This window comes from Coregonus clupeaformis, chromosome 14, assembly GCF_020615455.1.
Source record: "Coregonus clupeaformis isolate EN_2021a chromosome 14, ASM2061545v1, whole genome shotgun sequence".
In the NCBI taxonomy this organism is placed as follows: Eukaryota; Metazoa; Chordata; class Actinopteri; order Salmoniformes; family Salmonidae; genus Coregonus; species Coregonus clupeaformis.
The window spans coordinates 19,418,277-19,441,544 of NC_059205.1; the positions used below are offsets into that span (position 1 = coordinate 19,418,277).

General features: G+C 42.6%; 1 protein-coding gene across 1 annotated transcript in view; it reads left to right on the plus strand.

Moving 5' to 3' along the window:
* LOC121581295 (kinesin-1 heavy chain) overlaps positions 1-22,491 on the plus strand; it is a 36,424-nt gene extending 13,933 nt beyond the window's left edge. Inside the window, exons 2-24 of the mRNA XM_041896814.2 lie at positions 7,286-7,373; positions 7,613-7,791; positions 8,125-8,173; positions 9,825-9,880; positions 10,155-10,242; positions 10,832-10,956; positions 11,434-11,538; positions 11,857-12,002; positions 12,289-12,437; positions 13,081-13,268; positions 13,738-13,806; positions 13,921-14,127; positions 14,336-14,479; positions 14,672-14,860; positions 15,331-15,448; positions 15,608-15,663; positions 16,203-16,312; positions 16,966-17,067; positions 17,283-17,343; positions 17,553-17,729; positions 17,857-18,073; positions 18,394-18,529; positions 19,904-22,491. Coding sequence (XP_041752748.2) covers positions 7,286-7,373; positions 7,613-7,791; positions 8,125-8,173; positions 9,825-9,880; positions 10,155-10,242; positions 10,832-10,956; positions 11,434-11,538; positions 11,857-12,002; positions 12,289-12,437; positions 13,081-13,268; positions 13,738-13,806; positions 13,921-14,127; positions 14,336-14,479; positions 14,672-14,860; positions 15,331-15,448; positions 15,608-15,663; positions 16,203-16,312; positions 16,966-17,067; positions 17,283-17,343; positions 17,553-17,729; positions 17,857-18,073; positions 18,394-18,529; positions 19,904-19,919 — 2,775 coding nt within the window. The 3' untranslated portion in view covers positions 19,920-22,491. The remainder of the gene's footprint in view (positions 1-7,285; positions 7,374-7,612; positions 7,792-8,124; positions 8,174-9,824; positions 9,881-10,154; positions 10,243-10,831; positions 10,957-11,433; positions 11,539-11,856; positions 12,003-12,288; positions 12,438-13,080; positions 13,269-13,737; positions 13,807-13,920; positions 14,128-14,335; positions 14,480-14,671; positions 14,861-15,330; positions 15,449-15,607; positions 15,664-16,202; positions 16,313-16,965; positions 17,068-17,282; positions 17,344-17,552; positions 17,730-17,856; positions 18,074-18,393; positions 18,530-19,903) is intronic.
* Positions 22,492-23,268: the final 777 nt, after the last annotated feature.

The following is a 23,268-nucleotide window of genomic DNA, read 5'->3' on the forward strand; positions in this document are numbered from 1 at the left end:
TTCTAATGATCAATTAGCCTTTTTTAAATGATAAACTTGGATTAGAAAACAACATGCCATTGGAACACAGGACTGATGGTTGCTGATAATGGGCCTCTGTACGCCTGTGTAGATATTCCATTAAAAAGCAGCCGTTTCCAGCTACAATAGCCATTTACAACATTAACAATGTCTACACTGTGTATTTCTGATCAATTTGATGTTATTTTAATGGACAAAAAAATTGCTTTTCTTTTGAAAACAAGGACATTTCAAAGTGACCCCAAACTTTTGAACGGTAGTGTATATAATATCATGTTATCCACAGAGTGAGACTTTATGCTCTAAGCCCCCTCTTCGAATATCTATTGATAGTGGTGTTATTACGTATTGCTATGGCTAAAGGCTCAATTGTGATGGCAAACAGCTGAGGGGATAGAGGACAACCCTGTCTTGTCCCATGTTGAAGTTCGAAATAGGATGAAAGGCTATTATTTGTGCGCACTGCAGCCAAAGGGGAGGAGTAAAGGACTTTGATCCAGGATATAAAATTGGGACCGAATCCAAATTGTTTGATAGTACAAATGCCTTCTCAGCATCAAGTGATAACAGTATCTCTGGAGTGTAAGATGATGAGGGATTATGAAGTATATTATAAAGACGTCTGATGTTGAAAAAAGAGTGACGATTTTTAATGAAACCAGTTTGATCTGTAGAGATAATGGACGGAAGGACTGACTCAAAACGGCAGGCAATCATCTTAGAAAGTATCTTTGCATCGCAATTCAGTAAAGAAATTGACATATGAACCACACTCTAGTTTTTTTTTCCTTTTTCAGAATAAGTGAAATACATGCTTGTCTCATTGTTGAGGGTAAAGAGTTTGAGGAGAATGATTCCTCAAATACGGAAAGCAAGAGAGGAGAGAGTTGATCTGAGATTTTTTTAAAGAATTCGCTTGGAAATCCGTCGGGTCCAGGGGATTTACCACACTGCATAGATTTAATTGCCAACACAATCTCTTCTACAGAGAACTGTTCTTCTAATTCAGCAGCTATCTCAGGTTAAACTGTAGGAATATCTAAGTTCTCAAAGAAGGTGTCATGTATGGTAGCATTACCAGCAGATTCCGACGCGTATAATTGTGAGTAAAAGTTATGAAAGCATGAATTGACCTCTAAATGATCAATACATTTGTTACCCAGCTCGTAAGTTAACTCAGGTATGATTTGCGGTTCTCTGACGGAGCTGGTGTGCTAGCTTTTTCCCTGATTTTCTCTCCATGTTCATAATTTTGTATTGAGATTGATTAATTAGATTTTCTAATTAGATTTTCAGCTTGTCGAGTTGAAAGAAGATCAAACTGTCTGAAGTGTCAAATGTTGTTTTGGTAAATCTGCGGATGAAGAATGTGAATATGCCATATTATTTGTAAGTTCCCCTAGGCATTGAATATTGCACTTCCTTAATCTTGCGCTGTACGAAATAATTCTGCCTTTTAGATAAGCCTTCATTGATTCCCAACTGTTGTAGGAGACATTCCAGGGGTTTGAATAAGCTTGAGATATTAGGCTGTATATTTGGTGTAAGTAGTTTCATAGTAAGAGGAGAATGATCCGAAATGACTATAGCTTGGTAATCGCACTCCGTGATAATTGGCAGAAATCTATTGTCTAGGAAAAAGTAGTCTATATGTGAGAAGGTCGTATGAACTGGCGAGGAAAAAATAATACTCCCTAGCTGTGGGATTGCAGAAACGCCACGCATCAGATATGTCTTAAGAAATAGCTGAATTGTGGATACTGTCTTTGATGAAGATGATACCTTAGGAGAGCTACGATCCAGATTTGGGCGACAGTACACAATTCATTTCACCACCTAGTATAGGTAGTGTGTGTCCATACTTCGTAATCGAGAAAATAAATTGGTGAAGAATTAACTTTTATCCCAGTTTGGTGCATAAATGTTAGCCAAGATAACAGGTGTATTATACAATCTGCCTACTACAATAATTAAATGGCCTGCTGAGTCAACCTCTACAATTGACATTGCGAATGGTATGTTTTTACTAATTAAAATGGCTGCTCCTCTAGTTTTAGAATGAAAATTGTATATGTTATGTGATTGACCGATCCACCCTCCTTTTAAACGAGAATGGTCAAAAGTGCGGAGATATGTCTTCTGAAGAAAGGCGATATCTACTTTTAAGGTGATTTTAAATGAGAAAGAACCCTTCTACGTTTCACTGGGTGATTTTAAAGATTTAACATTCCAGCTAGCAAAAGTCACCGAGCAACCAGCTGTCCCTCTCATGATATTAGGCCTAGCCATGTAAAGTCAGGTGGGAAAAGGATAGATGCCAGATTACAATAACAACTGATCCATTAAACGTTTTTCCCGAAATAGCAAATAAAAAACCTAAAAGTTGAAGAATAATAAAGAACATAAACAAAGTCTGGTATGAAAAAGAAAACCCACCCTGGTCACCTAATGGAACAAGGTCACCGCTAATCCCCACGCAAAGATATCCACACATGATGTGCTTGTAGTGGGGAACACTAAACCTAACTAGTAGAGAGCCCTGCTGAAATAGTGAAGGATTTAAAACAACTTGTGCATAATAAATGAATAAGAAATACTTGTTTACAACCCAAAACTAGGCTGTTTTAAAAGAAAGTATAAAACATTTGTTTAAATCACATCTTACAGCAATACCACTAGCAGCAACGTCATTAAAGAAATTACATAGTCTAATAATAGAACTGTGCTTTATCTACCATGGATACAGGTACCATTGAGAAATAGAAATGAGCAGCTTCATGGTAATAAACTAAAATGTTAAAACAAAAGGAGAATTGACTCACCAGAACTAAGGCACTAACGTTACCTAATAATAACATCAGCCGATGGTACCAGCAACGTTCACTAACGTTAACTTACCTAATAATAACAATATCAACTGATACCACTGGCAACGCTATACAGTATCTACAAAAGAGAGACTGAGTCTGCAGTGGTAAACACATTTGCCAAATAGGTGAACATTCAGCCATTTGCTTCGTCCGACCTAGGTAGAATGTTCACCTTTACGAAGGCCATCGCCTTATGGGGGTCTTGGTACTCCTTCTCGGTGCCGTTGTGTGTTAAACGGAGCCAGGCAGGAAAGCCACACCATACCGAATGTCGGTCCGTCCACGGAGCAGACTCTTGACATCATTGAAAGCGACACGGTCACGAGCAACGCTGGGGGCATAGTCTGGGAAGATAGAGATGGGTGCTCCATTGCATCGAAGAGGCCCAAATTCTCTGGCACGCCGAAGAACATCAATACAATCCTGATAGTAGTGTAGTTTAGCCACAATGACGCAAGGTTTTCCGCCAGGCTTTCTTGCTTGAAAGCCCCTATGTGAGTGGTCTACAAGGACATCTTTATCCATTTTGAGGGCTTCCTTCAATGACTTTGAGACCGATGACGTAGAACTTGAGCCTGGGTCCTCAACTACCCCCATGATCCTGATATTGGATCTTCGCATATGTCCTTGTAAATGTATGCATTGTTCCTTAAGGCTAGCCACATCTGTTTAGAGCTTCTTAACCATGGTTTGTAGCGTAGTCGAATCATCCAAGCATGTTGACAAGCCTGGTTCCATATCGGAGACAGTTTTCTTAACTGTATCCAGTTCGGTACGAACCATTGCTGTATGCTTTGCGAGTTTATTCTTGACTTCTTGTAACTCCAACTTAATAAAATTAAAGTCCTCACCGAGCGCCTCCTTGAGCGCGTCCTTGAGTTCCGACTATAGATTAAATGTCCGCTCTGAGGGCAGCAAGAATCTCGGCCTTCAAATCCTCAGTGTAATTTTTTTTGCCGAGCCGAGTGAAGGAGCCGCTGCTCCCACTTGTTGAAGAACTCGAGTACCTCGTCTTGGGCCTAGTGTTTTCTCTTTTGTCAGTGACTCCGCTGAACTTAAACTTTTGCAGGTATAATGCACCATTTACTCATTAAAACAAAAATAAAAGTTGAACAAAGTAAAGCACGTCATTCAAAGGCTGTGTTTCCTAGTTCTTTTTGGGTCAAAGCGCAAAGAAAGTATTAAGTAAATGCAATTTCAGCAGGAGCTCGGAAAACATGACCTACTCCATGGCTTGCTCACTAGCGCCCCCCCACAACAAAATAATCCAAACTACTTTTATCCCTACAACAGGTGTAGGCTACATGTGGACATAGCACAGACATCGCCCAGTTTGAGTGTAGCTACATTTATCAACTAAATACCCAAGCGTGTGTTCGTGTTACAAAGAAAAAAACATTTTAGGCTGTAAATATCATATTGATGTGCTTATAAAGACAGTATGTCTACACTTACCTAGCAAATAAAAATAAGTTGTGTATAGACTACAACTTCAGCTGTCTAACCAGAACTAGAATGCATTCTATTTGGCCAAATCTAAGGAGGAAGCTTTGCATCGGTCAGTAGCCTACAGAGTAATACGGGAAGTTTGCAATTGCTGAACTTATGTAGATATTATAAACAGTTATAAAAAGTGTTTTGATAACTTTCAAGTGTAACAGTTCCATGTTGAATACACTATAGTTCACATAATACTGTAGAAGTGTTCTGCTAATATAACAATGTGCAAGTATTATACCTTCCTGTCCCGTATAAAACAGGAGTTCCCTGATATGTTTGAAGGGTACACAGGGTCCCCACCCACTGATAGTACCATTCGATTCAATAATAACAAGAGACAACAACATGTAATCGATTTCTTATATAATTGTAATGCTGAGTGCAAGGTCTCAGTATCAACCTGTCTTTCAGTCAGAGGACTCCATTTCAAAAGCATCTCTTCTGCCCATCTGTAGAAAAATGAGGAAGAGTTGATGACCATACAAGACACACATATACACACAGCACTGATTACATTGTATGTGGTGGTAAGGTGAATTCCAGGACAGATAGTATTTTGACCATTGACCAGATCAAATGCGGCCAACCTGATTCATGTGTCCTCCATTACTCTGAAGCGGGACCGGTTTGTTATGTAGCCTGTGAATGAAATAAAATATCTTCACTCAATATACATATAGCGAGAAAAATAACTTTCTCTACTTTGGAAGTAATTTTTATCCTAATAAAGTGACTGTAAAGTTGCAGAATAGATGACGCTGACGCCGTTAGTATGCAACCAGCTGTGTACGTTGCTGAATGCTTGCTGATACATTTTGTTATTTGCTGTCAGAGCTAAATTTGTAGTAGACCATCCATTTATTTTTGCTACCATCCATTTATTTTTGCCCTACAAAATACTCAAACTTTGATGAGAACAGGCATGTTGTTTGGGGTTAGCAGATGAAAACCCTGAATGCTAACTTGCTAGCTACCTAACTTGAAAATCCGGGTTAGTTATATCTTTGTCCGAGTTTAAATGAATTGACTAGATTGCTATTGTTAGCTAGCCAGTTTGAGTTTAAACATTATTGAAAGAAAGCTGGCTACATCCTATTATTAGCTAGCAAGCTAGTATCCAAGTGCCTGCCCTGTATTGACCCTAAATGCCAATGGGCTACAGTTAGCTGTTGTTAGCAAGGTAGCTACCTAACGTGAGCTATGCACATCTTCCTCTGACATGCTACATCACATTACACGTTAGTTTGATAGATTTAACTAGCTAGAGTATCATTCCCCATTCATCTGTGGTATCATAAACTAGCCTGGCTCGCTGGCATGATCAAATCATGTTGTATAACCAACAGTAGCTACTAGTTAGCTAGGACCAGCAATCTACTTAGCTAACGTACTAACCAACACCAGTGGTTTGACGGTTGACAGGCAGCAGAAGTGACCGCGTCGGATGTAATCCATTCCTGGCCATCTGGCAATATTGTTGAAATGCATTGGAAGTTTGCACCAACTTTATGGAAGCCCATTTTCACTCCTATTAGCCAAGCGAAATGTGCATGCGTTGGACCATATCATATGCAGACTTGACTACAAATGTCCACATGGCAGCTGGGCAATTGGGCATCATTGACAAAAGTGGGCATGTAAGTAATCCATACCCAACCCTCCAGTAAGTCGTGACGAACTCACTTACAAAACTCAGTTTTGGACTGGCTTTATGACCAAAATTATCCTATTTACACTTTGTAGTCAATTTAGGTGTTTTCATTCAGCCTGATAATTACTGCTGGTATGCCACTGAGACGATCTGGTCTGCGGCCAGATCAGGCCAATGTTCTAGTCCGAGGTGGCTGTGTCTGTGAATGGTTCATATCCATCTGGTAGATTGGGAGGGGGAGAGAGGAAGGTTTTTAAACAGACAGAACTGGGACTCCTACTCTGAGTCACTTTATACCGTTTTTCATGCTGAACCGCTAAAGTGCCTATAACATCAGTTTAATGCCCTCTGTGGTTGACTTATTCACATTATTCTTATGTCCATTATTGCCATCTCATTAGAATGGTATGTGCTTTGATTTCTCCCTCTGCACAGTTCTCCTCCAAAATAGCACCTTATTCCCTACATAGTGCACTACTTTTTACCAGAGCACCATATAGGGAATAGGGTGCCATATGGGATGTAGGCTACCTAGCTCATTAGGCCAGAGCTGCAGAGCTGAAGCTCAGAGCTGGCGCAGTGGGGAGACGAGAGCCACAGCACTATACTGCGGAAGCGTCCCAAATGGCACCCTATAACATATATATTACACTACTTTGACCAGCTCTGGTCTAAAGTAGTGCACTATATAGGTTATCTCTTGTGGACAGACTACGTAAACATAAATGATCTGACCAAATTACGCATGATTTTAGTTCTGGGTTAACCGAGATTACTACTGTATATATAGGTAATGGGGTGCTTTTTGGGACGTAGCTTGGGTTAACATGCTGGGGAGGCTCACCAGGGGTTTATTGGGCTGTGTGTTTGTGTGTGTGTGTGTGTGTGGAGGTGATCATGGTGTGGTTTTAACAGTGTGGTGGGGTGTTGTATTTATTGGTGGTTATAATTAGCTGTTTCTGTCGAAGAGAGCTGTGTATCTTGTGTGTGCATGTGAGAGCAGTTTGATACCTTTTGATAGCTACTTTGCATGGTATAGCCCCTTACTGTGGCACACTTTGTTTGTTTCATCTTGATTTTAAAACTGTGTTTAAATTGAATGTCAGACAGAAAAGTTGTTAAACTCATTATCTAACCTCTCTCTCTCTCTCTCTCTCTCTCTCTCTCTCTCTCTCTGTCTCTCTGTCTCTCTGTCTCTCTGTCTCTGTCTCTGTCTCTGTCTCTGTCTCTTTCTGTCTCGCAGAGCAAACCGTTCCAGTTTGACAGAGTGTTCCAGCCGAATACGACACAGGAGCAAGTATATAACGCCTGCGCCCAGAAGATTGTCAAAGGTGAGCTCTCCTCATTCATTGTTTATGAACACTGTCCCTACTGTAGATGTTTTCTTAATGTGTCTATGCACAAACCTGAGGAGAAAGCCGGTCTGAAAGAGGAGTAACTTTGCAGTGACTACTTCCTTATGATCGGGCTGTCTATTTTGTTTCTTTGTGTGTATTTCTGTGAGAGGGGTTGAGTACAGAAGACACATTTCTGTCTCGTATGAATTAATAAAGTAGTCTTCTTCTTACAGATGTTCTGGAGGGGTACAATGGGACAATATTTGCATATGGACAGACGTCTTCCGGCAAAACACACACGATGGAGGGTAACCTCCATGACACAGATGGAATGGGGATCATCCCCAGGATAGTGCAGGACATCTTTAATTACATCTACTCCATGGACGAGAACCTGGAGTTCCATATCAAGGTAGGTACTGGTTAGTACTCTACAAATACATCCCCCCTGTTTGCGTCCTAAATTGCACCCTATTCCCTATATAGTGCACTACTTTTGACAGGGCCCATAGTTTCTGGTCAAAAGTAGTGCATTATGTATGGAATAGGGTGCCATTTGGGATGCAGATTTGTTCTGTCCAATTAGAACAACTCTTCCTACTCTCCATAGGCAGCTTGCTAACCTTGACTTGCCATAGCTAGTTCAAAGACACTCAGTAGAATCACTTCACTTAGCAGGTTTTTAAAACCTATTGATTTCTCTCTGTGGGATCCCAGCTAATAAGAGATGACTCTTCTCTTCCAGGTTTCATATTTTGAAATTTACTTGGACAAGATTCGGGACCTCTTGGATGGTATGTCCCAGGCAGAGTGAACACAGACTGTCCCAATAGCACCCTATTCCCTAATTTTGACCAAAAAGTTGTGTACTACATAGGGAATGGGGTGCCATTTGGAACACACAATGTGTAGCGTGCCTCTCCTTTTGGCTCGTGGCCATGCTACAGTAGTGTGGATAATTGGCTAGTTTACATAACGATCTGTTAAAAGGCTACATAGAGCAGATCTGATTAATGAAATGTTGCATGTTGAAACAGGAAAAGGGTGGAAATGTTACTGAGATTGTAATGAAAATGTTGACTGAAAATAAAGAATGTCTGCATATTGCTACGTAAACATGCTGTATCTGTATCTGCTATTATGTAAATTCTCCTCACCCAGTTTGAGCATGAGGTTTCTTCACACACGCTATGGCTGCGTTTATACAGGCAGCCCAATTCTGAACTTTTCCCCAGTTATTGGCAAAAGAGCTGATCTGATTGGTCAAAAGATCAATTAGTGGAAACAAGTCAGAATTAGTTTGCCTGTGTAAATGCTGTCAATGATACTTAAATGGCTAATTCAGGGGTCTCCAACCTTTTCTAACATGAGAGCTCCTTTTTTTTAAATTTAACATGTCACCAGCTACCTTTTTTTTTTTCTAGCTTTCAAATAGGCACGTTCTTCTCCTCTCCCCTGCAACTCTTCCCTGGGTCCTTAGTGTACAAGAGAAAGTAGTGCACTATGTTTTCTGTCAATATACCTAGTAAAATAATGGTTAATAAACACCTCTAAGGGGGGCCCTAGAAAATCTGTTTTTTTCTCACCCAAATTATTTATTATATTTTTCAAAATTGTATTCTCACTTATTTTTCCTGGTTTTAGATAATTATTTTTTTTCACTCAAAATTTCAATTGTTCATAGAGAAGCAACGAAATTGGATGTTCTGAGTCCATGTCAATTCTTACATCACATTTGAATACCATTTTATTTTAAAGGTCTGGAAGAACACTCACACATTTAGATTTTTTTGTGTAATTCCCCTTTAATTGCACATCTAGCGAGTGAGGAAAGGCACGTCTAATGTGCCGGTCTAGTGACACTGCTGCTAATTTCATAGCAAAGTTTGCAAATAACAGATACAAATGATATACTTACTGCCAGGTAAACCTACTTTGCAGTTAACATTTAATTGAGAAGGTTTTGGAGAAAGTATTTCTGTCAACCCACAAGATGGTTATCACATCAACTGGCTACACACGGAGTGACAGGCAAACGCGCACACCACACAGACAGACGGGCAATATTGCTGGAAATTAATTGGCATATATTGTGTTAGGTTTGGCTTTTTAAGCTAATTGTGGTTAACCAGGGGTGGGATAATGTCAATGTTGCATTCTTTAGGTAGTAGCTGGGAGCTTGCGGTATCTGATACTTGTTCGATTTGTTTATGATAGTTTGCGGTAGAACACGTGAAAATTGCATATACTTTCAGAATTGTTTGGCGAGCTACTCATAGATGGGCTACGAGCTACTGGTAGCTTGCGATCGACCTGTTGGAGACCACTGGGCTAATTTAAATCTCGATTTGTAAGCAGAAGACAGGCTTTCTGCTGTGGAGACAGAACTAGCCAGAATATTCTAGAGTCTTGACCATGCTGTATGTTTCCTTCTCTCTTCTCCAGTGTCAAAGACAAACCTGTCAGTGCATGAAGACAAAAACAGAGTTCCCTATGTCAAGGTGAGTCTTCAATCCAGGGATGAACTAACTAACACCCAGTAAACTGTCACAGAGTTAGACTGCAGCCACCTAAGAACAAAAAACATGGTGTCATCTGACCTTGCTAATGTAGCTATTCCCTATGAAAATACACATTCTCTGAAGATATGTATGCACACACTAGTGCATTTCGCTCTGAATAAAAGCACCTGTTGAAATGGCTATTATTATTATTATTATATTTAGAATTTATAAGATGGTCCTGTGTCACATCATAGGTTTTTCTTGTCCACAGGGATGCACTGAGAGATTTGTCTGCAGCCCAGAGGAAGTCATGGACACCATCGACGAAGGCAAATCTAACAGACACGTAGCAGTTACAAGTAAGAGACCGCACCAATGTTGCATCCCAAATGGCACCCTATTCCTTTTATAGTGCACTACTTTGGAGGATTGGAAGTGACGCAGACAATTACATTGATGGAAGTTACAATCTATCTGCAATATTAAAGCTGATCTACCCCCTAAAAAAAAGAAATGGTTTAATGTGCTCAATGTTTTCTCATGCTAGCCTGGTCCCAGATCTGTTTCTGCTCTCTTACTGACTCCTTGTCATGCAAAACATGGCATGACTATTCCATAAGGAGTTGGCAAGAGAACACAAACAGATTTAGCATCCAGGCTATTCTCACGCATGTCAGAGCTCTGGTTACCGAAACCGACTCATCCATCAAATCTAACCAATCTACTGTATATAATAAGAACCAGTGCGCCACAGACTACATGATTATACACTCTGTCTGTAGTGTATATTCATTCCCTTTATAGTGCACTACTTTTGAGGGCTCTGGTCTATGTAGGCTCTGGTCTATGTAGGGAATAGGGTGCCATTTGAGATGCAACCTGTGTCTATTTGTATACTAATATAACTGCTTGATCAGCGCTGATCCCAGATGTGTTGTCTCGCTGTAGATATGAACGAGCACAGCTCCAGAAGCCACAGTATCTTCCAGATCAACGTGAAGCAGGAGAACACTGCTACAGAGCAGAAACTCAGCGGCAAGCTCCACCTCGTCGACCTGGCTGGAAGTGAAAAGGTAGGAAAAGCCCTTGCACATCGGAGTTAGCGTGTCGCAGGTGCGTGGGAATAAAACAATCATATTAGAAAAGAAAAGAGGAACCTGCACACTGCTCTTTCCCGTTCTGATGAGCGCTGAGGCAGATACCGATACGTCATCTTAATGAAGGTGTACTGGCAAGAGCGGTCTCTCTCGCTCTCTCTTCTGCACTCTCTCACACTTAAGTCCTCTCTGCAGCATGGTAGAAATGGAAAATAGATTTCCGTTTCTGTGCAAATGCACATAGCCCATCTGTCTTTTCCCAGTTGCCTAATCTTGTGAGCCTAATTTTTGCCCCATTTTTGCCAGTTGCCTAATCTTGGTATTATCAGGACTGATAAACATTGTTAGGCAATGTCATTGTTAGGCAATGTTAAGGACTCTGTTGCAAAGCAAGTGTTACTGTTCAAGTCCTCCATCTTACCAGAAGGTCCCTGTTTGTCTCTTTCCTCCCAGGTCAGCAAGACAGGAGCAGAGGGTGCCGTGTTGGACGAGGCCAAGAACATCAACAAGTCTCTGTCATCACTGGGCAATGTCATTTCAGCCCTGGCTGAAGGCTCTGTGAGTACTTCTCTACTATGACGGATATTATGACTGGCAGTTTGTTTGGTGTTCATTCAGTGCTAAGACGCATAGACTCACTAAAGACCAATACCTCACATCAACAGTATTCTCAATTCTTTAAGAGATCAAAATACATGTACCTCAAGGCAAGGTTTTGGTTCAAGCTGATTCAAAGTTGTATAATTCTACACCTTTTATTTTAATCATAGATTGGTTTGTTTAGTTTCTTTGTTCAGAATTGAACAACCTGGAGGCAATTGTATTGTTGTTTCTCTTAATGAATTTTCTTTGTTTGTTTGGTCTGCTTTGTTTCAGGGCTATATCCCGTACAGAGACAGTAAAATGACCAGAATCCTTCAGGATTCTTTGGGGGGGAACTGCAGGACCACCATCGTCATCTGCGCCTCCCCCTCCGCCTACAACGAGTCGGAGACCAAGTCCACCCTCATGTTTGGACAGAGGTGGGCTCACTCACTAGCTCTTAAAAGGATAGTTCACTCAAAAACGATATTTTCAGTAGTCCACTGTTGATACAATCCCCCAAAAAGTGTGCATGTCAGCAGTCAGATTTTCAAGATGGAGCACTTTCAGTACAGAGCAAAACGTGTGGTGATGAGTTTTACATCATATGAAAAAAATACATAAACAATTCGCGATGAGTTGCCACAATCACTATTTTGTGAGCTATTCAGGGCGGCTGAATTAGATTAGGGTGTAATGCTTTGGTCCTGTTTGTGATGTTTCCAGAGCGAAGACCATTAAGAACACGGTGTGTGTGAACGTGGAGCTGACGGCAGAACAGTGGAAGAAGAAGTATGAGAGGGAGAAGGAGAAGGGAAAGGCCCTGAGGAACACCATCACCTGGCTGGAGAATGAGCTCAACCGCTGGAGGAACGGTGAGGAGGAGAGGACATTCACCTGGGCTGAGTGCCATATGGCATCCTATTACCTATGTAGTGCACTACTTTTGACCAGGGCCGTCTTAACCTTGACACCCTTGACAGGCCATAGGGCTCTGGTCAAAAGTAGTGCATTTGGGTCGCAGCCCTGGTTTGGGCCTATCTCATCACTTCACTGGAAACCATTTGCTCTGAGTGGAAAGACTCCACTTCCTCCCCTAGCTTCATCAACAAATTCATTCATCGTAGATTATTCAAATATCCCCCCTCCCTAACACGACACCAAACGTACACATGTATGCACGCACGCACACACATTGACCATGCAAACCTGGGTCGTGTTTAATGGGTGCAAACCGGAAGAAAAACACTCTGTTGCGAACAGTATCGCTACGGTATGCCTTAATGAACAAGACCTGCTGTTCTACTAGGTCTGCGCTGTACAGTAAAGGCCTAGCAGGGTGTCTGTCTGACCTCTCTGGGGTAAAGTTTCCCCTAGGTACAGATCTAGGATCAGCTTTCCCTCCACCAATCCTAACCTTAGTTGGGGAAATGCAAAACGGATCGAAGATCAGCTTCTAGAAGCAACTTCATCCTACTCCTGTCTGAGCTTTCTGTGTGACCACGCTGCCCCCTGTAGGTGAGAGTGTGCCGGTGGACGAGCAGTTTGACAAGGAGAAGGCCCAAGCTGAGGTGCTGGCCCTGGACAATGTGCCCAACGACAAGCCTGCCTCCACCCCCAACATGCCCCAGCTCCGTCTGACTGACGCTGAGAAGGACAAGTGTGAGGTGGAGCTGGCCAAGCTCTACAAGCAGCTGGACGATAAGGTGAGAGAGACCTGCCACAGAGCGTGTGTGTGTCTAAGCTAATCTTTCATCTTTGCAATGACCGCTTCTGTGACAGCATGGGCAGAGCCATTGACGGCTATCTCCATTATGGGCCGATTGCACCCTCGATTCAACTCAATGGTGAAACCGGCCACAGAACCTCCAGTCCTGTAGGAACAGAACAGCCAAGAAGTTGAAGGAATGGAGCTGAGTGTCATAGAGACCACAGTGTGGAACAGTCAATGGTTGAATTCAGAGAGGGTACTGTGCAGAGAGCAGGCTCTGACGTTTATGTGCAGCAGATTCTCTCAAACACCGCCATGGACTCGATGTTAACCACCTCATTTTGAAGTTAGACAATGCTCAAAGGGAGGCGAAAATGTAGACAAACTTGATCGTTTCAACATACAGTTTGAGCCCTGTTTTAAATGATTGTGATGCTAACCATGTCCTCTCTCTGTGTGTCCAGGATGATGAGATCAACCAGCAGAGCCAGCTAGCTGAGAAGCTCAAGCAGCAGATGTTGGACCAGGAAGAGGTGAGTTTGTCTGTTTCCCAAATGGCAACCTATTCCCTATATAGTGCAGTACTTTTAACCAGAGCCCTATGGGTTGAATCATAAAATGGATTCAGAACATGTTTGTATTTGTAGCTGCTGGTGTCGTCGCGGCGCGACCATGATAACCTGCAGTCGGAGCTGAACCGCCTGCAGGCTGAGAACGAGGCTTCCAAGGATGAGGTGAAGGAGGTTCTGCAGGCATTGGAGGAGCTGGCTGTTAACTATGACCAGAAGAGCCAGGAGGTGGAGGACAAGACCAAGGAGTTTGAGATGCTCAGCGACGAGCTCAATCAGAAATCGGTGAGACAATGTCACCCACTGTCCCTGCTCATGAAGATAGCTATCTGTGTCCTATTCATTGTCATGCTTTCTAGGACCTGCATGTAATTTTTTCCTGGTTGCTTCAATATATTCTCAAAATATTTTATACAAGTCAGTCATAGCCCTTTTTTGTCCCTAATATTTAGGAAATATTTATGTTAAAATGTTTTTCTCTTTCTCTCTCCAGAGCGTCCTGACGTCCATTGACTCTGAGCTGCAGAAACTGAAGGACATGAGCAACCACCAGAAGAAGAGGGTCTCTGAGATGATGTCATCACTACTGAAAGACCTGGCAGAGATTGGCATCGCCGTGGGCAGCACCGAGATCAAGGTAAAAGGACATGACACATCACCACATGACACTCCAAAGATGGGTATTATTTTATTGCCAACTAAACGAAATGTTTAAAATCATTTTCTCCTAAACCTGAATAAAACGAGAACACTACTCCGACTCCTTTCTCTCTCTCTCTGTTTCTCATTCTCTCTGTCTCTCTCTCTCAATCACCTCCCTCACCCCTAGCAACACGACGGCAGTGGTCTGATAGATGAGGACTTTACGGTGGCTCGTTTGTACATCAGTAAGATGAAGTCGGAGGTGAGGACCATGGTGAAACGCTGTAAGCAGCTGGAGAGCACCCAGTCAGAGAGCAACAAGAAGATGGACGAGAATGACCAGGAGCTGGCCGCCTGTCAGCTAAGGATCCAACAGGTATTACCATATCATTACATTTAGAAAGTGCATTATTAAAGGTTCTCTATGCGTATTAGCCAGCTTCTCTCATCATAGTTCTAGATCCACACACTCCACAACAGCCTCAATCTGCCACTATCAGGGTTGCGGTCAATTCCATTTTAAATTCAGTCTATTCAGGAAGTAAACTGAAAGTCCAATTCTAACGCAATTCCCTTCCTGAATTGACTGAATTTAAATGGAATTGGCCCCAACCCTGGCCACCATACCATAATCACTCTCACCAACCTAATCTTCCACTGATGTTTGGCTTGACAATGACAATGGAGAAGGCAAAGCACAAACAGATCTGGGACCAGGCTTACTCTCTCCTGTTCCTCCCATGAACACAGTCATCAAACTGAGACCTGCTAAAGAATCACTAGATGTGTAATCCACATAACCCCCTTGTGTAAATAACAGTCTCCCATCTCTCTCCCCCCATGCAGCACGAGGCTAAGATCAAGTCCCTGACAGAGTACCTCCAGAACGTGGAGCAGAAGAAGAGACAGCTGGAGGAGAACGTTGACTCTCTGAGCGAAGAACTAGTGAAGATCAGTGCCCAGGGTACAACACACACACACACTGCTACAGCTATTGCACACACAGCTGCTCTCTATGCACTGATAACACATATTGGACTACATTCCTTAAAAACATCTCTAAAACAGATGTAAGGCCTATAGTGCCACCTAGTGACAAAGATCAAATGTTTCCCTTTTGCAGAGAAAGTCACCGCCATGGAGAAGGAGAACGAGATCCAATCTGCCAATGAAGTCAAGGTAGGATGTCTTGTCCATACCATAGGGCTGCTTATTACTCCAAATTACATTTCAGATCAGTGTTGCCACCCAAATGGCACCCTATACCTTATATAGTGCACTACTTTTGACCTAGCGGACTAAACTCCACTCCATGGTGAAGGAAGTTTCTGATGTACTTCACCAATGGCGAGGAGCCGAGACCAGGCTTCATAATTTTTTGTTGTTGTTGAAGTATTGACCTTGGGCGAATTGACTTAGTCGGAGATAGATTCCACATAAACCTGGTCTCGGCTCCACGCCGTTGGTGGAGTCATAAACTTCCTTCACCATGGAGTGGAGTTTAGTCTGCTACTTTTGACCAGGCTCTGGTTAAAGGTAGTGCACTACATATGGAATAGGGTGCCAGTTGGGACGTAGCCCAGAAGTCATGATATATTCCAGATGACAAAGTTGACTAGTCCCTACTTGTCCAATCTAGTCCACTTGTCCGACTGCCTACTATGATGATATGTTACGGATGTTGATTGGTGTCCCTTGACCTCTGTTGTCATCCCCAGGAGGCTGTGGAGAAACAGATCGCTGGTCACCGTGAGGCCCATCAGAAACAGATCAGCAGCCTCAGAGATGAGCTGGACAAGAAGGCGCACCTCATCACAGAACTGCAGGAGTAAGAGACTAAACGCAACCCCATGCACACGTTGTCCACTGTTTACTGTGGTTACGTCCCATACGCCATTTGAGGCAACTACAATGTCTCCTGTCTCCAGTGCTAAGGTGGTGTTGTTGTGTTACATAACTGGGGCCAAGCTTCCTGCCATCCAGGACCTCTATACCAGGTGGTGTCAGAGGAAGGCCCTAAAAATGGTCAAAGACTCCAACCACCAAAGTCATAGGCTGTTCTCTCTGCTACCGCACAGCAAGCGGTACCGGAGCGCCAAGTCTAGGTCCAAAAGGCTCCTTAACAGCTTCTACCCCCAAGCTATAAAATGGCTATTTGCATTGACCCCCTTTTTACACCGCTGCTACTCACTGTTTATTATCTAAGCGTAGTCACTTTAACCCTACCTACATGTACATATGACCTCAATTACCTCGACTAACCCGTACACCCGCACATTGACTCGGTACCGGTACCCCCTGTATATAGCCTTGTTATTCTTATTTTATAGTGTTACTTTTTTTAACTTTAGTTTATTTAGCAAATGTTATTTTACTCTGCATTTTTGGTTAAGGGCTTCTAAGTAAGCATTTCACAGTAAGGTATTTCACCTGTTGTATTCGGCGCATGTGACAAATACAATTTGATTTGATTTGTTCCAGTCTGAACCAGAAGATCATGCTGGAACAGGAGCGTCTCAGGGTGGAACACGAGAAACTCAAGTCCACCGACCAAGAGAAGAGCCGCAAACTTCACGAGCTAACGTACGCTACATACACCTACAGATAGTGGGCTTGTTCAGAATATGTGATCGCTAATTACTGTGCGGCATATATACCAATGATGTTGTTCACTAGTGCCCACATAACATGCTCATTATAGAAGCTATCACTGCTGGTTAGCTTAGATTAGCACTATACTTGTCCAATGTTACTGCAGTCAAGCTGTGGCTAATGCGTCTGTGTGTTGTGCTGTGCAGGGTGATGCAGGACCGGAGAGAGCAGGCCAGACAGGACCTGAAGGGATTGGAGGAGACAGTGGTGAGTAGACTACAGATAACAACAGCTCTTCGGCTTTCCCCTTAAAGGGCAGTTAAAAGGTACATTTTAATAAACCTTTGTAGTCAAACTTCTTTCTTTTCATGAATCTTTATGCCTTTCTATGAATAATAATTGCAAAAAATAAGGGTAATTTAGGTGAGTGTTTCGATTCACCTTTAACCTCTCTGTCACTTCCCCAATTCCGCCAGACCAAGGAGCTCCAGACTCTGCACAACCTGAGGAAGCTCTTTGTCCAGGACCTGGCTACCAGAGTGAAGAAGAGTGCCGAGATGGACTCTGATGACACAGGAGGCAGCGCAGCTCAGAAACAGAAGATCTCCTTTCTGGAGAACAACCTGGAGCAGCTTACCAAGGTTCACAAACAGGTATGTTCTCAACTATGAAACCAACAAAAAGACCCAAACACACTGAAATCATACCAACTCTAGTGCTTTTGGAGATGGCTAATTTGCCAAACTTTTCTCTCTCTCTCGCTCTCTCACTCTCTCTCAGCTGGTCCGTGATAATGCAGACCTGCGCTGTGAGCTTCCTAAACTGGAGAAGCGTCTGCGTGCTACGGCTGAGCGGGTCAAGGCCCTGGAGTCGGCGCTGAAGGAGGCCAAAGAGAACGCCGCACGCGACCGCAAACGCTACCAACAGGAGGTGGACCGCATCAAAGATGCCGTCAGGGCCAAGAACATGGCCAGGAGGGGCCACTCCGCTCAGATCGGTGAGGAGAGAGGGAAGACACACACACTGTATGCTGTAATCCTGGTGGTTAATGTATGGTTGGATATGCAGTATGTTAATGGATGCCATTCCTAAACAGTTCCTCTAGCCTATATTTTTGTGTACTGCTTTTACATTGACTGTCTTTTGTATGACTTATTTTTTTGTTTTTCAGTTCATACAAAACACATAGCAAAAATGTATTCCAATACCTACAAATGGCAAAATAAACTTGATCCTTGAACTTTGAACACAAACGTTATTCAGTATAGAAATGGATGCCGTTCCTAAACTGTTGTGTTCCTCTGCCCCCCTCCACAGCCAAACCCATTCGTCCTGGCCATCCTCCAGTGGCGTCTCCCACCCACCCCAACGTGAACCGCAGCGGAGGGGGTTTCTACCAGAACAGCCAGACCGTGGCCATCAGGGGAGGGGGAGGCATGAAGCCAGACAAGAAGTGAGTGACTGACTACTGCCTCAATGGGAAAAATATTCTGTAGAATATGATGAGAAACACAAGTTTGATAACTCCCAACATGGTGATCCTTTTGTCTTCTCCCATATGTCTAAAAGAGTTGATGCAGTGTTGTAATGTGTAGGGCCTGTGTGGCTCAGTTGGTAGACCATGGTGCTTGCAATCAATGCTAGGATCGTGGGTTTGGTTCCCACTGGTGCCCCCCATACAAAAATGTATGCAAGCACTACTGTAAGTTGCTTTGTATAAAAGTGTATTTTAAATGGCGCATACACTCAATGGCCAGTTTATTAGGTACACCCATCTAGTACCGGGTCGGACCCCCCTTTGCCTCCAGAACAGCCTGAATTCTTCGGGGCATGGAAACGTTGCTGAATTGGTATCAAGGGACCTAACGTGTGCCAGGAAAACATTCCCCACACTATTACACCACCGCCACCAGCCTGTACCGTTGACACCAGGCAGGATGGTACCATGGTCTCATGCTGCTTAAGCCAAATCCTGACTCTGCCATCAGCATGACGCAACAGGAACTGGGATTCGTCGGACCAGGCAACGTTTTTCCACTCCTCAATTGTCCAGTGTTGGTGATCGCGTGCCCACTGGAGACGCTTCTTCTTGTTTTTAGCTGATAGGAGTGGAACCCGGTGTGGTCGTCTGCTGCAATAGCCCATCCGTGACAAGGACCGACGAGATGTGCGTTCCGAGATGCCGTTCTGCACACCACTGTGGTACTGCGCTGTTATTTGCCTGTTTGTGGCCCGCCTGTTAGCTCGCAGAATTCTTGCCATTCTCCTTCGACCTCTCATCAACGAGCTATTTTCGCCCAAAAGACTGCCGCTGACTGGATGTCTTTTGTTTGCTACACCATTCTAGAGTAGAGACAGGAGCTGATACACAGGTGAGACGGACAGGTCACTCTATGGCAGGAGGAAACAGGGATGATGCCCATAACACACTTAGTATGAATGGGCCTGTTTGAGAGGCAGCTCACTTGCATGGGGCTTGGGAGTTTTTAATGGGTCGATTTTCTACTGTCTTTATAATTGACTTGTGTTAATAGATTCTAAATAGTAGAGCTCTGAAGACTGCTTTGTGGTTGAATGGCCTTGACTTTCCTGGTGGCTAGCAAGGATCCTCTGATATGTCATGTTTGTTTTTTTGCCAACCCCTGCTAATGTTTTCTAAAATCTTATTACCACATGTACATCTAACATGCCAGATTATTTCTCTCTAGGAAGATGCCAGTAACACTTTGTGTTAGTGGATGTCACCCATGTCTGGTAAGACTAACAGCCCTCCCTCTTCTCCCCACCTCCCCTCTCTCTCTTCCTCTCGCATCTGAATCGTTTGAAGACTGGAGGGGACATGACCACAGAAGATGCAGATGGATATCACCCTGGCAACCTGTCATTCCATTACAGCCATTGCCTCCCTGCAGGCTATATATTAGAGAGAGTGAGGAGTTTTAATATAAATATATAAATATTCCTGGCCTGTACAGATCCACCTACCTTCATGTTTCCTCTCTCTGGAAAAAAGCGACGACGAAATTAATTTAATATACAAAACAAAACACAGAACAAGACATCCACCAACTGCAGAGTACAGTCTTGGCGCAATGAACTACATTTGACTTGAATTTGTAGTTTTGTTTGTCATCTTTGATGTCTTAAGGTTTAGTCTGCACTGTGCCAATGTGAATGTACGATAACCGGGATTTCAAAAGAGATGAGAAAAATAAGAAGCCGACTGAAACAAAATAAATATATATGTTGGTCCTTGATACCACAAACATTCTTAGGCTAATCTCTTGTACAGTACATTTCATTATTATTCTACTGGTTGTACCACACTCTTTCTATGAATAGATTTTACAAGCTTCTTAAAAGGTTTGAACCGAATAGATGGCATTTTGAGCACTACTGTCCTGTTGTACATATGTAATATGGCACTGCACATGCTTCCATAAGATGTGTTTTGGATTTGAAATGCCAAGAGGTGCGATTTAGATTTATTTAAATACAGAGTACCTTTGGTGGCCATTGTTTTTATTATTATTAATAAAGTGACACAAACTGGTGTGGTGACTACATTAAACAGATGTGAGAAGGAAAGAGGAGTCTGATCAGGAGCGAGCTTTCAGGGCTTGCATCCCAAATGACACCCTATATTTTTACTTCTTCGACGGTTTTAAATGCGGTGTTATGCTTGGATGTTATTTATCTATCTGCACATTGGAACACAGATGGCACACACACTCCTGTCCTGTTCTAGCTAGCTAGGTCCTCTCATCCACTCACCACCTTTGTCCTGACCTCCTCTAAACAAACCAAGGATATTGGCTGGTGGTTGTTTTTAAAATGTTATTTGTAAATTAACTGTTTATAGTACTTTTGTCAATGGGCTCCTTTCGGTCCCCCCCACCCCCAGTAATGTCAAGACGAGTGGAGTAAATACATCTAGGGGAGCCTCTGTTGAAATTAATATTGGGAATCGATATAAGGCAGGCTCTGACTTTTCCAAAATCACCCTCTTTTGGTTGAGTCGGGTGAAGTGCACATGTAATCTTATTGTGGATTGGTGTAGTTGTGTATCTGTCTCACTGTTCCCTAGCTTGACAAGCATATCTGATCTGTATTGGTTGGAATGTTGGAGGGCAGTGTTTGATTGGCTCGCCCTTGCCACTGATCAGCCAGTTAGATGAGCAGGGGGCCTTCGGCTAGGAAGGAGATTGGTCGGGTTCAGTCCGCTGGTAAACTAGTCTAGGTCCGAAATGGCACAGCCCAATGGGCCCTGGTCAAAACGACATAGTGAATACGGTGCCATTTCAGATGCAGCCCATCCTAAAGCAGTGCATCTTGGGAAGTGGTTTAATATTCATCAATTTTGTAGTCGGGAGCCAAGGACTTTATACATTTTACACTTCTTGTCTTGCCTTTGTTGTTTTCTTCCCGAATCCCCTTCAATTATCTTTTCTTATGTGAGTAAAATGTCTCTCCAACCCTTGTTTTTATGTCATGTTGTGTAAACTCTGAAGCATTTGCTAAAATGTTGCTGTGATTTGTAGCCCAGCATAAAACAAAAACACTGACATCTTGTGAGTACAATTATTATATATCAACGAAATATTGTTATGTGTGACCAGGGTTGAGTCTTTTTAATAGTCTGCAGCCACGATAAGGTGTTGGTGTTTTAGGTTATGAACGTTTGTTGTCTTGGAAGGATTTGACATAAAATTGACAGATAGCACTTCAGAATTCTTCTCCATATACTCCTGCGCTTAGTGTAAAGTTTAAACCTTAAACTGGGTTAGAAAATACTCCAATTTGTGGTAACTTATGGGGGTGTAAACCATGATTTTCTGTTATTAGAGGCTATTTTGGGAGAGGTAGGTAGCCTATTCCTTTGACAGGATAAGTCTATCAAGTTTTCCTCTGTGTAACCTTTAGAACAGTAAATGCTTTGCAACATCGTCTCCAAAGTGCATAGTACCCTATCCTTACCTGCCAGGGTTCCACTGTACTCCATCAATTTAATGGATATGAAATGGGAAAGTACAGAAAAAGAACAACTACCATTTGTCCATGATGTTTACCAAATTCATTTGTTTGCATTGATTCTCAAGAAAAGCGTAGCCACTATTTTATTACTGTGTAATAGTTACTTACATTTCTAATTGACAGATAAGGATTCCATCAATGGAAAAAGGTACTGGATCATTCCTAGGCTACGTCCCAAATGGCACCCTATTCCCTATGTAGTGCACTACTTTTGACTACATGGGGAATAGGGTGCCATTTGGGACGGACCCATAGAGAACTGGGGGACAATCGCAGCACTCTCATTGGAGGAGGTGGAGGGGATGTTAAAGGTTTAATGATATCACCATTTTGGATTGACTGCATGATGTAAATGTATGTGTGATTAAATATGAGAACCTACCTGGTGTCAGTCTAATTCTGTGCTTGACTCGTTCGGTCTCATTAAAACTTTCTTATGGAAGTGCATGGCAAGTTCTAGGATGATAATTCTGGGTGGGCAGCAGAAATTTGTTGGCTGTTTCTGAGCTAATATGACTTCAGCGTAATCATTTGGGCGGGCAACATGAATGTTTGGGAGGGAAATGCCCTGCCCTGCCCTTCCCTGCCCTGCCCTGCCCTGCACCCCCACTAGAGCCGGCCCTGTTGAAGGGATCAAGATTCTATTGTGTCTTATATTGACTGGTTCAAAAATGCTAAAAGTAACCTGACCAGAAAAAAATATAATATATAGTATATCGTTCATACCACTAAGAAATTATTTGTGACGTGTACCATTGTCTACCTCTACCAACCATTTTTGAATGCCACCATACATTTCAGTTGTAATGGGGTGTAACCTTGATAGATAGACAGATAGTGTCAAAATTCATTATCGCATGTGACAATGAAAAGAATCAGGCAATAAATATTGAGATCTGATATACTATATACTGTGTGAACAGTACTGTATACAGTTGCTTTATGAGTCTGCTGTAGCCACACTTGACATTACTGCAGTGACCACCAACCCTTTTTATTTTTTATTTTATTTCACCTTTATTTAACCAGGTAAGTTGAGAACAAGTTCTCATTTACAACTGCGACCTGGCCAAGATAAAGCAAAGCAGTGCGATTAAAAACAACAACACAGAGTTACATATGGGGTAAAACAAAGTCAACAATACAACAGAAGATATA